Source organism: Tachysurus vachellii, chromosome 5, assembly GCF_030014155.1.
Source record: "Tachysurus vachellii isolate PV-2020 chromosome 5, HZAU_Pvac_v1, whole genome shotgun sequence".
NCBI classification, from domain to species: Eukaryota; Metazoa; Chordata; class Actinopteri; order Siluriformes; family Bagridae; genus Tachysurus; species Tachysurus vachellii.
In genome coordinates this window covers 7,673,774-7,688,249 of record NC_083464.1, presented here as the reverse complement: position 1 = coordinate 7,688,249, position 14,476 = coordinate 7,673,774, and the positions used below count along the sequence as shown (strand labels likewise).

Here is a 14,476-nt window from a genome sequence, read left to right as displayed (position 1 = left end):
TCCCAGGGAACTAGATTTCATTTAGCATGCTGCCTATTTGGGAACCTTCCGGTTGAGAAAATGCCACAGATGTTTGCTTTTGGTATTGAGGATATTAAACATCACTGTCTGTATTGTGTCCTGAGATTTTATTTTATTTTATTTTATTGTGTTTCGTCCACCAAGTTATGTGCTTCCAGGAATTTCCCTTTCTCTGGCGTACGACGTAATCAAAAGGCTTTTCATTCGTTTGCAGCCTCCGTGGGTTGTGCGTGTAGGACGTTTTAGTGCAGCGGGAATCTTATCTCCTAAATGAGCTTTTAGTGGCAGGCAGCTCTAATCATTAAAGCTCCTCTGGTGAGGGGTCTCGCACCTTCATCACCCCCCACTACAGACTTCCTTCTCTTCCACTCGGTGTCACAGGGCGTCAGAGTCGTTTACAGAGAACCGAGACAGCGTCGTGGTGCTCGTGCTCAAGTCCCCACCCTGTTAGGAAAAATCCTCCCAAGATTATTGATGACAGCTGAAGTTTGGTGGTCAGGAAACAATGCACCCTGATGTTGCAGCTTCTCAGAGATCTTTGAACAACCAGAGAGAGAGAGAGAGTGAGAGAGAGCGCTCTGGTTTGGGGACATTGTTAGAGACAAGGTTTTCTGATTGTAATCCAAGGGAGCACTTCATAGATTCCTTCATGCATCAGTTGTTATGTCGGTGATGCTTTGGCAGTGCCGTGAGTGTAGTCATGCCAGTGCAGCTTGCTGAGAGAGAGAGTGAGGGCGAGGGAGGGAGGCTGCTGTGGTGAGGAAGGGGGCATTCTTTTCCAGAGTGTTTGGTAGCATGTGAGGACTTTTTCCAGCCTCATGTGCCTCTGTTTCTACTGAACACAAAGACACACACACACAAACACATGCACACACATCTCTATATTGCTCTCTGCATGACCTTTTTAGTGTCACCTGTAAATGGTTTCCTCTTACAAGTATGTTTAAAAACCTGTGTGTGTGCGTGTGCGTGTGTGTGCGCGTTGTGCTTCAGTGAGAGTGATGGGTGGGAACAGATGTAGTAACAGTAGCACCCCCACCCTCAAACTTTCTCCTGGCTGAGCTGCAAGAAGCTAATAACAAGCCTCTCTCTCTCTCTCTCGCTCGCTCGCTCTCTCTTTTTCTCTGTCTCTCTCTCTCTCTCTCTCTCTCTCTCTCTCTTTCTTTCTCTTTCTCTCTTGCTTTCTCTCTCTCGCTCTCTCTCTCTCTCTCTCTCTCTCTTGCTTTCTCTCTCTGTCTTTCTCTGTTTCTCTCCTCTCACCCCCCCTCCCCCCCCCCCCCCCCCCCCCAAAAAAAAAAAAAAAATAAAAAAAAAAAAAAAAGAAACCTGTCCAGGTAGAGACCGCTACCTTTTCAGGTCCACGCTAATCCGTCTCTTCTCTCCACTTCCACTAATTGGACAGTCTGCTGTATGTTTCATGCTTTTAACTTTTTTCTTTCCGATCACTTCTTTGCTCTCACCCCCTCCACCATCATCTGTTGCCGTTCATTTTACAGGCTGTAAAAGTGCCAGTGTGGTGAACAAGCATATCCCCTCCACCGAGCTGGTGGACCACTAGGCTGATCTTCTCTGACGATTTCATTACACAAGTACCCTTCAGTCACAGAGTAACTATCTGTGGTGTATACTGTTTGTTTTTTTTTTTTTTTTCTTTTTTCTTTTTTCTCTTTTGCCTTTTGTTAGACTCACATATCATAACTTATCATCACATATCATAACTGAGATCTCAAACAGTTCTGGTCAATATGATAATATAATATTCATTTTGTTACATTTAAATAATACACATAAATAACATGCGTGACAGTAAACTTCCCTGAGATTGCAATATTTTTTAATAATATATTTTATGTATTTTTATTTTATTTTTAATAAAAATTACAAGCTTATTTGGTAAAAGAAAATGTATTTATTTCCCCTTAATTTCAACGAGTTTATTTTAATTTAACTAAGTTAATGTTAAATAAAGTTATATAAAAGTGCTAGCAAACTTCACACTTTTTTTTTTTTTTTCTTTTTCCCCCTTTCCCTGGCAGATTGTTTATAAACCTATATTTTGTCATACACTTCATGTATCATAGAAATGCCAATCCACTTTATATAATTGAAATGTTTTGCCGTATCCCCCATCCCTACTCCCAGTCCTTCACTGCTGTGGAAATGTGAGCACGAGTCGAGACCCCACCGTGACTCTGATTTAAAACAAGCACATGTGAGTTCACCAGCGTGTGTCCTGTTGTTTTTTGAGTAGCATCTGTGATCTACATCCATCATGTCACGACATTCTCATCATCTGGTTTCTTCCTCATATTGTCTCAGGGATTTTCTTCCTTGTCACCATCGACCTCAGGCTCGCTCATTAGGGATAGATGTTAGAGAGATACAGTAACTTCGTTTTGATTCCGTTTCTATACTTTTGTAAAGCCGCTTTGAGACAACATCCATTGAATTGAATCGAATGTGCACTGACCAACACTCACACACGCTCACTCCATCTCTTTGTCCGTCTGTTTCCACTCTCTCATGAGGAGGAAGTAGCCTGGACCGGAGAAGAGCTTCCTGTGGGGCTGTAAACGGGAAACGGCAATTAGCTGAGGGAGAACCCAGTTACTTTACCTCTCTTCTCATGCTCCCTCTTCTGTCTCACTCTTCTTTCTCTTTCTCTTTCCCTTTTGTCTTGTCATCTTTCTACATTTTGACCTTTTTTTACGTCTCTTTTTTCTGTTGCGACCCTGCTCGCGTGTGTGTGTGTGTGTGTGTGTGTGTGGCTTGCTAAGAAAGCACCAAGTACTTAATCTACAAACCCATCTGCTTTAATGATGCTGATATCAGTTTCAAACAATCACATCTCTTTATTTTACCCTATGAGGATTAGGAGGAAACCTAGCAGTAATTTCATATTTAAGTGTAAAACCCTCCTAGATTCACTGGGGACAATATTTAATTTTGACCTCTTGTTATTAGCACCTTGTGCTCATGATAGAATCTACTATGCCGGTCATTTCATGAGACAGACAGATGCACACACATGCGTTCTCTCTGTCTTCTCTCTCTCTCTCTCTCTCTCTCTCTCTCTCTCTCTCTCTCTCTCTCTTTCTCCCTCTTTCTCTCTCTCTTTCTCTTTCTTTCTCTCTCTCTCTCTCTCTCTCTCTCTCTCTCTCTTTCTGTCCCCCTCTCTCTCTCTCTCTCTCTCTCCCTCCCTCTGTGTGTGTGTGATCTGTCTGATCTGAGGCTATGGGAAATTTGCTCTGGAAATTTTAAGTTTCCAATGCTGAGTTTTCAAAGCTGTCCCCTGGGTTTGATGATAAGTGTAAAAGATTAGTAAAGCGATGTCCTCTCTATCCTTAATATATATATATAAAAAAAAGTTTAGAAGTCACTTTGCTGTCTCTGGCGCAAGTAATTGACTGTTTTCTTTATGGTGCAAGTTTATGAAGACCTCTAAACATATCCATGCACAAACGTTCTCTCATCTAAACATCCCTTATCTCTGTGTTGCAGTGATGGATAGTTTAGCAGAGGAGAAGAAGACAGGGGAGGAGGTCAGCTCCGCCATCGGCACCATGAAGGCCAAGCAGACGGAGGAGACGAATCAACACGATGGTAAGAGATGCTGATACACTTAGCTAAGAAATATCATTTTTAATGTTTGGAGATATGAAATCATAAAAAGTAGACAAGAAAATCTATTTAAGAAGCAGCACTGAGGTTGTTTGATGATGTTAGTTATAATAATAGATACAATATCTTGAGATGTACATGTTTGAACTTATTAAACGTTTAAACTACGCTGTACACGTATGTTAAACAGCATGTTTGTGGCACTCCACATCAGCAACCCATCTGCGATTATTCCTCAGAGAGTCCAAAAAAGTCGGCGGTGAACGTAGCCGACGCACAGATCCGAGTGGAGGCAGGGAAAGATGGAGCAGATGGAGCAGACCTGTCGTCTATCACCTCGATGATGAGCACTGTGATGAAAGCAGCTCAGCTTAACGGAGGGGTGGAGATTTCCAACAAAACCCCCAACAAAACTTCCAATAAGAGCCCCAGCGCCAGCCGCTCCAGCAGAAAGAGTCAGGTATGTATAGAGCCTCATGCTCTCACTCTCAATAAACCACCTTGTCTAGTCCATGCTGCTTGTTCTCCAAAGCTTCTGTACGTACTACTGGAGAAAAAAAAAGCTCTTACTAGCAAAATAAGTTTGTAGCACAATAGATCTGTAGCTAGCATGAAGTGTTTCCTTTCAGAAAAGCACCCAAGTCAAACTCTGTTTCAAAGCGATAACAGTGAACTGTTTGAATGAACCCTTAAGGAACAGTAAGTGAGATCATACTCACTTGTTCCCACAAGCAAAGCTTAAACTGCTTTTAACAGACGCTCTTGTTTGTTCATTTCCAGCCTATAAAGCCCATCAGCGTGTTTCTGTTGATTATATTTACACCACTTAGCTCAGCTGAACGGTGGGCTTCTGTAAACTGTGAGATAAATAAACTAAATCAAACATAAATATCTGATATAGGTGGGAACCCTGGGAAAGGAGGAATTTTAGGCCTGCAAATATTTTACATGTAAACATATGGGAAGGCACTAGGTGGCCAGAACAGGATTTAAAAATCGATGCAAACCCGTATTTCTGTGTCCAAGCAGACACAATGTTCAACACCTGACATGTCTGGTTGCAGCTTACAGATCAAGTGGGAGAACCAAAATGGCGTAAGAAGTGTGGGTGGGGAAATGTGCCTAGTAGGTGAAAGAATATTAGATAAGTTACAAGGTTTTAAGTCTTACATGTTGAAACCCACAGATTTACATGGCACAGTTTGAATGTAGCTAGGTTTAGGACACCTTTATAACTCTTTATGACCCCATAAGGAAGTAAAGCGTCATATCCAGGTTAAGATTAAATGTGTAGAAATAATACTTTTGTGTAGTACCGCTAGCTCGACAGTACACAAGTAGTATAATAAACTTGGAATCATTACCACAGGTACACTGAGCTGTTTTTTATTCATTTATTTAGTTAGTTGATCGATTTTTTTTTTTTTTTTTTTTTTTTATATCAGAGAGCCGAAAATCGAACCTTCTGACCTCAAGCCTGTAATCAACCATTACTTATTAGACAAATGGCCAGAAGATTCGGAAGAAATAAGGAAATATTTGAAATATAATATAAAAATACGCAGCTCGGACATTAAATATAGACAAAACCAGGTGGTGTACACAAGGTGTCATTAAGGTCATACCAGACTGACCCATGGGTATTTACTGAAGGGTGCAGAAACAGCAAAATGTCAATATTGTAAAACTCCCTTGACCGTAAAATAGATTTTTTTGGACTGCCCTGTTAGCGGTGTTATATTTTAGAAGACAGCATATCTATCAGGACAAACATATTTTGTATAAAAAACATCAACAAAAAAAACATTTTTATCACAAGAAGTTTTGTTAGATTAGTTAGAAATTAGTAAGATTTTTATTAATATCTGTATTTGCCTTCAAATAACCATTGAAGCTAATGGTAATGAAACTAAATGCAACACGATTGGTATAAAAAGCGCTATAGACAGTACATGGTCTATTTAAAAACATGTGCTCATACTGTAAAGTCATTAACCAGACATGTGCAATAAGACATGGATAATGACGGCGTTCTACGCCGGTGTCCGGTGTTTCAAACGTGCAAGCGATCTTGACAGATATACGAGATGTCCATCAGATCAACAGCTTGGCAAGAGTCTTGCAGGCTGATACACAGCATACAGGCTCGGCTAAACCGTTGGCCATGTTTTACTGCTTCAGCTGGAACCATGCAGCAGTGCTCTCGTATAGTCCGCCGGATCAGTAGCAGGTGTTTGTGTGTGCGTGTGTTTCTGCATTTAGAGCGGGTGGGATGACGCAGGTGAGAGAGTGTGTGTTCATGCAGACAGAGTGTCCTCATGTGTTGAAGCGGTGAGACACATGGTCCTCAGCTCCTCAATTCTCCTTTTGTACACACAGCTCCTCATCACATGGTGCCGATTAAAGCGTGCACTCCAGGCCTGTAAGTGCCCTCATGTGGGGATAACAGGTGTTAATTCTGACCCCTCTGTACCCACTCAGCCCCCCTAAAAAAACTACTCCTCTAAAGTTTTCTCATTGAAATACATGAACGGATAAACAACAGGCTTTAACACGCACGTTTACACTATCAAGTAGTACGGCTGCCATAAATCATTAGAATTAGCATTTTAATCACGTAAGAAAGGAATGCGTTTTTTTTTATTATTTATTTTCATTTTGCCAGAAGATTTTCATACCCATGGTTTCTGAGATCTTTAGCTGACCTTCATGCATTTAAACATTTCTACAGTAATAGTGAGGTAAGCAATACTAATCAGCATACGCAAACTTGCATAAAGGACCAGCTCGGCTCTGACATAGCTGTTAAAACACAAACACACACACACACACACCCCTGGTTAACACGTATGCAGTCACACACAGAGGAGACCCATAATGTTTTCCACATGAATGAAAAAGCATGATAGAGTAAATATTATATATTTGGAAAATATACAAATGTAATGATTAGCTTGAGGCCTTGGTTTTTTTTAATCCTCTGCGTTTACTGTCTGACGATCACTGGTTGATTTTGCATGTTGTTTTTACTCTGCAGAACAGCAGCACCTCTCATCACATAGAGTATGCTGCTAGATTTCTATATTTTATTCCAGATAAATATAGAAATATGCTATTTTTAGACCTGCATCAATGAACCGTTTACTGTTTTCTCTCCAGCCAGGTCAGAACCTGAAAGACATTAAAAACTCTGCTCTCGGATCCTAAAGCACACCCATAAGCATTTTATTTAAGGACAGTGTTCCTTTGTCTTCCTTCTAGTCCTGATCTGATCCTTCAAATTTAAGGGGAACATGCGACTAATATTACTAAGGCCAGTAAAGCTGTCTGGCCACTAAACAATGGTTTGTTTTGGAGATACTGATGGCGTGCATCGGTTTCTGATCGTTTAACCCCTCATGTAGCCATGAGGGACTCTCTGTAATTAGACATAAATCCTATACAAAATCTGATGTATTAGTGCCCTGGATCGTGTGTGCATTCAAACCGATTTCTGTTCTGGAGTTGTGTGCGTGTGTGATGGCATGGCATGCAACCTGGTTGTGGCCTTGTGGGAGTGCAGTAAGAGTCGAACAGGGCTACACATCAAACTCCGAGTTAATGATCTGCTCTATTGTCAACATTAGTGGGAGGGAGCACATGGTGTTGGGTTACAATCTGCCACTCAAGGTGAAAGAGGAACACACACACACACACACACACACACACACACACACACACACACACACACACACACACAGAGCTTACGTTTAGGATGCTCATTTGTCAGACATTCACAAAAATGTACCTTTAACCTTAATAGCCATAAAGTGAAAGATGGAAAATACTGTTAACATGAACAAAAACTTAAATTAAAGATTACACACTGCATTGTGTGTATGTCACAGGGTTCTGTAAGGATTACAGTTTGTTTCCGTCTAACTTAACACTGCACAAGATATCCGGATTCATTTTGTAGGCTTGGACGTCCCAGATTGTCCTACGCTCTTATCTATGAAACCCGAGTATTTATTTTACCCCAGAATCTTATACATACAGCATGGATCAGTGAAACAGTCAAGGGCAGAAGACAAGGCCACCAGATGGGGTTTTACCCACACACCCTTCTGTTTTTAGTACAGGCACACCAAAGCAGACACGGGGGGCTTTTATTTGATCTTCTGTCAATTTTGGAATTGTACTTCAGACATCCATTTGAATTTAATATCCAGGACAAGTGATTCAAGGCCATTGATGTACCTGTGTTGTGTCACTGTCTTACTGTAATGTATCATAGAGTGTAATATAGACTTTTTTAGCACATGACACATTTAACGGAGATGTTTCTATCTGTGTGTGTGTGTGTTTTAGGATTCCAAAGATGACACCTCAACTCACATCTGCCCACTGTGTGACAAAAACTGTCAAAGTCAGCACCAGCTTACGATGCACATTCGCCAGGTAACATATTCACCTCTAAGATTCACAATTAAGAATCTATTACATTAGTGATGGGCTAGTAACGAGGCTTCTTTGTTTCTCTCCGTCTCTCTGTCTTCAGCATAACTCGGAAACCGGCACTTCAGATCACTCGTGCAGTATCTGTGGAAAGTGCCTGAGCTCAGCCAGCTCTCTGGACCGCCACATGTTGGTGCACAGTGGCGAGAGGCCATACAAATGCTCCGTGTGCGGACAAACTTTTACCACCAACGGCAACATGCACAGGTCAGAGACACTGCAGCCTCTTTCATGTCTGTGTTTGGCAAGATGGCTACCATAACACCGTTCTACACTCTCATTTGGAGAGTTTAAGCTAGGACGAATGCTGCTATGCTGTACCTTTTGGTTCTTTCACTTATCCCGAGTTCGGTCTAAAACGACGAGGCAGAACTGAATGGGGACTTTGAATTGGTCTGACACTTTTTAACTGCAGCGAGAAGATGATTCATCAGCAACTGAACCAAATATGCTGTTTTACAGGTTGTGAGCGTTTAACATGAAATATGCAAAATAAGTGGCGGAGAACAGAGAGGGAATGCGGTGTGTTCTGCGTATCTGAAATGAAAAACATGAGAGAACGTTCAGTAGAGTTGTAATATTTTTTTTTTGATTTCTGTGAACACTTCTTAAAAGTTTTAAAAGACTTTTTTAGACCCTGCACTTTCTCATACACCCCTTGAAAATTTAACTAAACTAGCTCAGTCCAAATAGAAATAAACCACCATTAGGTGAGAAGCACCATAAGGACAAATTACTCGAGACAAGGCAGTGAAACATTTCCATAAAAAAAAATGACTGGTTTATAATGATGGGAAATGCTGAAACAGTTTGGCGAGTCAAGAGCACACGTCTGAACAGTACAGCTGTGTATTTGTACAGGTGACTCATCTGCGGTGGTTAAGAAGGAGTGTGTGTGTGTGTGTGTGTTTGTGTGTGTGTGTGTTTGACAAAGAGAGAATGAGACAGGGATGTGAGTGAGTGAACTGGACCATCCAGACTGACACCTGTGGCTTTCTGCCTCATGCTTAGCCGTCCAACAATGAGGACTAATCCCAAGATTAGCAATGACTGTGTATCCCGGAGGATTCAGCGTTTGTGTTTGTGTAAGGGAGACATCTCCCACTCTGATGCAAGATTCCTAGTGGCTCACATTTTCTAGCTCCACTCTGAAGGTACTTGGTAGATGTGACAAGTCAGGGCTGGTTTATATTCCTCTGTTGAAGCAGTTTTGCATTGGGACACAGAGAGGAGGGGGTTGTATGGAAGTACCTGGTGTCCATTGCGACATCAGTGCTACATTTAAACAGACTAAAAACGCCGATTGGTTGAGGTAGAAGTCTTGTTTTGCATGATATATCAAGGGATTCTGGGTCATTTTGCTTACATAATTTTTAATCATCCGTTAGAGATCATGAATGTTAAGAGAGACTTTTAAAAGGAACTGGGACTTTCATAAACGGCATGCAGGGGCGGGGATTATCATAGATTCTCTCTCAATATACGGTTACGATACGACACTTGACTTCCTCATCATTTTCTGTAGAGAACTCTGAACAATCCCAAACTGTTCCATGTCCGGACTAATTCATAATCTAACATGTCTCAGTGATCTACAAGCAGAAAGTAAATAGCTGCTGCTTCTCCATGCATTCTGCAGTGAGACATTCAATTTCAAGTTTTTCTGGTTTCCACTACTACTGGACCTTTTAATGTTTTCTTACAAATAGTAACACTAGTGTGACGCTCGTACACACCTTCACGTGTTCACACGGACGCAGAAGTGTTAAACAGGCCTCGTCTCGTGTGCTGTGAAGACATAACGATCTGAAATTATTTTTTCCCCCAATGCCGAGCAGCTTCCTCACTCTTCTAACACCGCTAACTGGCTGTTAAAAGGCTTTCATTATCTAAGGAGGTTATCCAGGAATGGTGGAGTAGGGGAGGTTTTGAACAGAGTACTGTGTGTGTGTGTGTGTGTGTGTGTGTGTGTGTGTGCGCATTCCTATTAGAGATGGAAATGAAAATTTCTGGTTGATTTCTATTCAATTTTTAAAAAAGTAATGCTACACAGTTATTGTACAAGTGAAATAAAATTTCATTCACGGTTGTTCGATGCAGAACAAAACAATTTGAATAATTATTATTAATGTCTATTATAGTATTATTACTGCCTTTTGCAGTACTGTTATTTTTTCAAAAATCTACAATATGCAAATACGTTATTTCTTTACTTATTTTTTCAATTAAAAAAAAAAGTTTAACAGTTTTCAAGGCAAGCTGGCATCAGTTATTATAACGAAGATACGCCATTCTTGTTCATTACCATGTAACGTTTTTAAACATCGCAGAAATGTACTAGTAGTACATGAAGAACATATGACATAAATATAATCTAATCAGCATTGTGACACGCTTAAATTGTGTGTCAGCATGGCAATGTCTTCAGCGTTACTCACTATGATAATAACAAATATATATGTATTAGTGTGAACTATATTGTGATGCATCACGAAACAATTTTGCTTTATTTAAAAAAAAAAAAAAAAGATGGTTAATTTCTGATTCCATCTTTCTCAGTAACTTGTCCTGAACCTCGCCCTGATGCTGCACCGCCACCCTGCCTGCATGGGTTACACACAAAACAAGTGTGCCACTGAGATAGTAGATGGGCGTTGGTGTAAAAGTGTGTGCATGCAATTTGAGGTATTTGTGCTAAGGACAGAGGCAGTTTATTATGAAAGAATGATTGTGCGCAGGAAACGGACGTCTTTGAAGAGCTTCCCTCTCCGTTGTTTCACATGTGGTATCTTCTAACACCAGGCTGTGGTGGTGGAGGGGCAAGAACCAACATCCTCCCTGAGGCTCAGGGGCTAAAGGTGTTGAGGCATGAAGCAGGGGGCTGTAAAACAGAGAGAGAGAGATTATCCTCGTCAGTTTTCACCTGAATGAACATCGATAAAGAGAAATATGAACCTGGTTTTCAGTGCGGAGCTGTTAATCAGACAAGAGCTTGCTGATGAGTTGAGAAACTGGTCCGTTTGCCTCCTTTTACCACGTCATTGTCAGTCAGTGTGTTTGTGTGGCTGTAAGAATGTACTCTTCCTCCCTTTTCTTACTCGTAGTCTGATCAAGATCAAAAGTTTAGTTTTATTTCTAAGGCACATCAGTGAAAACAAACCAGTGTACTTGTGCTGTTGTAAAACCGTGATGCACGAGGAAGTTGACTATGTTGTTGGCAAGGAGGCCACCATTTTGTGCCAAAGCATCACATGGAAATGGGGGCAGGGAGGAGGGAGTCACTGTTGTCAAGGAGAGAGAGATCACAACCGACAGAGGAGGGCGGCCACACGAGAGCTTATTGGCTGCTTTATTTGCTTAAACTCCTCCAGCGTAGGTTACACTGCTAAACGGCCACAGAGTTAAGGGTAGTGCCCTTGGTGTGACATTGCACTGGGAATTTAACAACACAGCGCCCCCTGCCTTCACACTGTGTTGGAATGTCAGGAATGGACTTGTTGAGGCATCCACATGTTTTATGATCCTTTACAGATTATGTAGCTGACTCCTATCATTTCTAAAGTAACACCCACGATCCAAGCACAGGAAGCCTAGAACAACTTTATTAATGTAATTTAAATTGTATATTTTTATAAGCTTTACCCCTGCTGAAGTTTTTTTTTTTTTTCCAATCAGATCTAACTGCTTAAACTTATCTGCTTGAAAGATGCCTGTAGTGATCTCCATCCAATCGTGGCTCACTGACTCGGCAGTGCAGGTCTGCTGCGATTTGTCAAGCTCGAGTCCAGAGCAGGGAACGAATCAAATCCCCACATGGGTGGCCAATTTTCTGCCTGCTATTAATAAACTACTGAGTGAAAGATGAAACTCCTGAAACTCAGACGACCGAGATGGAGAAGGATGACCTTTTTCACATATGCACAAGCGCATATCTAATTTATATATAAAAAATGTAGCCTTAACAGAGAATTGTGTAAGAGATGCACACACTTGTCAGTGCAGGCCTGTTATATAAGCCTTCTGTACACTTTGATCTTTTGCCCATTTCGCATTGTGCATCTTTTTTTACCTCTCATTGGCATGGAGCGTGGGACCCATAGGTAGATGAAAAAGAGAGACATTAATGTCAATCGATGGTATAAACTTGCTTTTCTTTTTCTTTTTTTTGGTTTCCTGACTACTAAAATGAAGAGGACTTGTTTATGGGTCTCTTCACGGAACATTGCTTATTCCTGTGCAAGTTATCCATGTAAGGGCATACACATGCACTGGGATAATTGCAGGGGTTTTTTAGCCTATTACTGCTTTTCCTCTTGGTGCCATTTCCATCCGGAAGCATGAAAGATCCCTCAATCCAGTTTTACTCGGAGATTATCCATCAACCAGGCACTCCAATCAAGCAACCCACCCTGTTGGCTCGGTTTATCTGATTTGCAAAAGTTCTCCCATTCACACACAGGCATTATCGGTCATTTAGGCATCGACTTTAATCAAATCTCAGCCACAGCGACACGTATTTGTTCGAGAAATCGTGACCGCTGCTGTAGGCTAACGTAGATTTTATATACCCTTATAAAACGTAACATGTTTATAAGATGCTTTTCATTTGTTTTAAACACACTGAAAAGTTCAACCGTCTTTTTCACTTTGCAGGCACATGAAGATCCATGATAAAGATCCTTCCCTCTCCAGTCCCACCAGCCCACTATTATCCGGTAAAAGGAAACGCTCCTCTGCTGTTCTGTCCAAGAAGAAACCCAGTCATAGTGACGATGGAGAACAAGCTGATGAGCCATCCAGTAAAAGGGTTAGATTTCCATCTGTTATGTACACTATAATTCATAATTATATATATATATATATATATATATATATATATATATATATATACATACATACAGATTATGTCTGGATATAGATGCTGAAAAATCTGTAAAAGTCTCTAAACATCCCTTAGCATGTGTGACTGACACTGCACTGTCCTTGCGTAGCAGGGTGTAGAAGATGGTGGAGTGGATGATCAGACCGGGAGCAAGGGGCAGGAGGAGCTGCTGCCATGCTCCATCTGCTTCAAGACTCTCAACTCCAAACAGGAACTGGAAGCTCATATGGAAACCCATCCTGACACTGCACTCAGGTTCGAAAAGCACTTATACACAAGACAAATATTCTTGTTTTCCCCAACTATATGCCTTCATCATCTACAGATTTAGTGAAATCCAGGTGTCGCTGTATGTCTTAAACGAGAAGTTTATGTTAGTTATCATTTATGCAGATTTATTCTGTGCTTTTTTGAGAAAATGTATGTAGCTTTATGGTCAGGAAAGTCTCTTTGCCATGAGAGCTGTGTAGATGAAGGGCATTAGATGTTGGAGGTTTAGGCAGGACAGCAGCAGTTGCTTGGAGATTATGGAGGCACTCTTTGTTCTGAAATGGTCTTAATTTAACACATCTGAGCAAAGAGTCCTTTTTGCATACCAATTGGGGCATTGATTTACAGGCTTGCCTATAGCTTGTTTTCCCCACCATTAAACATTTTTAGGACTTCTGATGTCCTGTTTGTGAATTAATGTAACTAAAACAATAACGGAATTATCATCGTATTTCCAGGTCTCCAAGACCAACCCAGAGTTTGCTGAGTAAATGGAGAAGGGTCATACCTGACTTGCTCCTAATGGTGTTTGTGCATTCTTAGCCAGAAGAAGTTTAACGGATTCATCCCTTCCCCCATTTGGCCCTTAGGCACCAGACTAGGGAGTGGTGTTGAGAAGAGAGAGGGAGGAAATTCGGGGAGGAAAGAGGAAGGAGGGGGGAAAGTACCATGGAGTGTGTGTGTGTGCGTGTGTGTGCATGCACGGTGAGGGGATTTAATGAGTCACAGAAGTAGACTTCAGGACGCAGTCGGTTGGACCTCTCTGTTGGGGGGTGGGGATGAGTATCCTTGGAGACATCACAGTCCAGAGACTTCAGCCCTAAAACCCACTCATGCAATGTCCAACTTGTCTGAACACAAGTTAATGGGTAGCTTCACAGAGCTGGGTCATTCTGAGGTGAACCTGCCTGGATTCGGGTTCACAGCACCATTACTGTATGGACGTAAAGCAAATTTAGCACTAATCCTGTGTAATCACTAGAGCTAAGAGAGCTAGTTAAGAGGATCTAGGCTGCAGTGAATCGGGCGTTTAATACGGCCAACTGTAGACCACAAGCGTGCAAATACAAGGATGCTCACATGATGTGGATGGATTTGTCGTCTGTCTCTCCCAATCGCACGCTGTTCACACATCCAGTCTCACATTCAGAGGCATCCAATAATAAAGGGAGTTAGCACTTTGGT

At 41.4% G+C, this 14,476-nt stretch overlaps 1 protein-coding gene across 7 annotated transcripts in view; it reads left to right on the top strand.

Annotated features, from left to right (window-relative positions):
• The window catches only part of rreb1a (ras responsive element binding protein 1a), a 48,323-nt gene that overhangs the window by 25,866 nt on the left and 7,981 nt on the right, over positions 1-14,476 (top strand). For 3 of the 7 annotated variants that reach the window (XM_060869612.1, XM_060869615.1, XM_060869616.1), the window contains 6 exons: positions 3,523-3,624; positions 3,882-4,102; positions 7,993-8,082; positions 8,183-8,346; positions 12,793-12,946; positions 13,131-13,276. In XM_060869612.1, coding sequence (XP_060725595.1) covers positions 3,523-3,624; positions 3,882-4,102; positions 7,993-8,082; positions 8,183-8,346; positions 12,793-12,946; positions 13,131-13,276 — 877 coding nt within the window. Of the gene's footprint in view, positions 1-1,461; positions 1,629-2,214; positions 2,234-3,522; positions 3,625-3,832; positions 4,103-7,992; positions 8,083-8,182; positions 8,347-12,792; positions 12,947-13,130; positions 13,277-14,476 lie in introns of those variants that run through there. The other 4 variants (XM_060869614.1, XM_060869617.1, XM_060869613.1 and 1 more) reach the window with 4 other exon arrangements.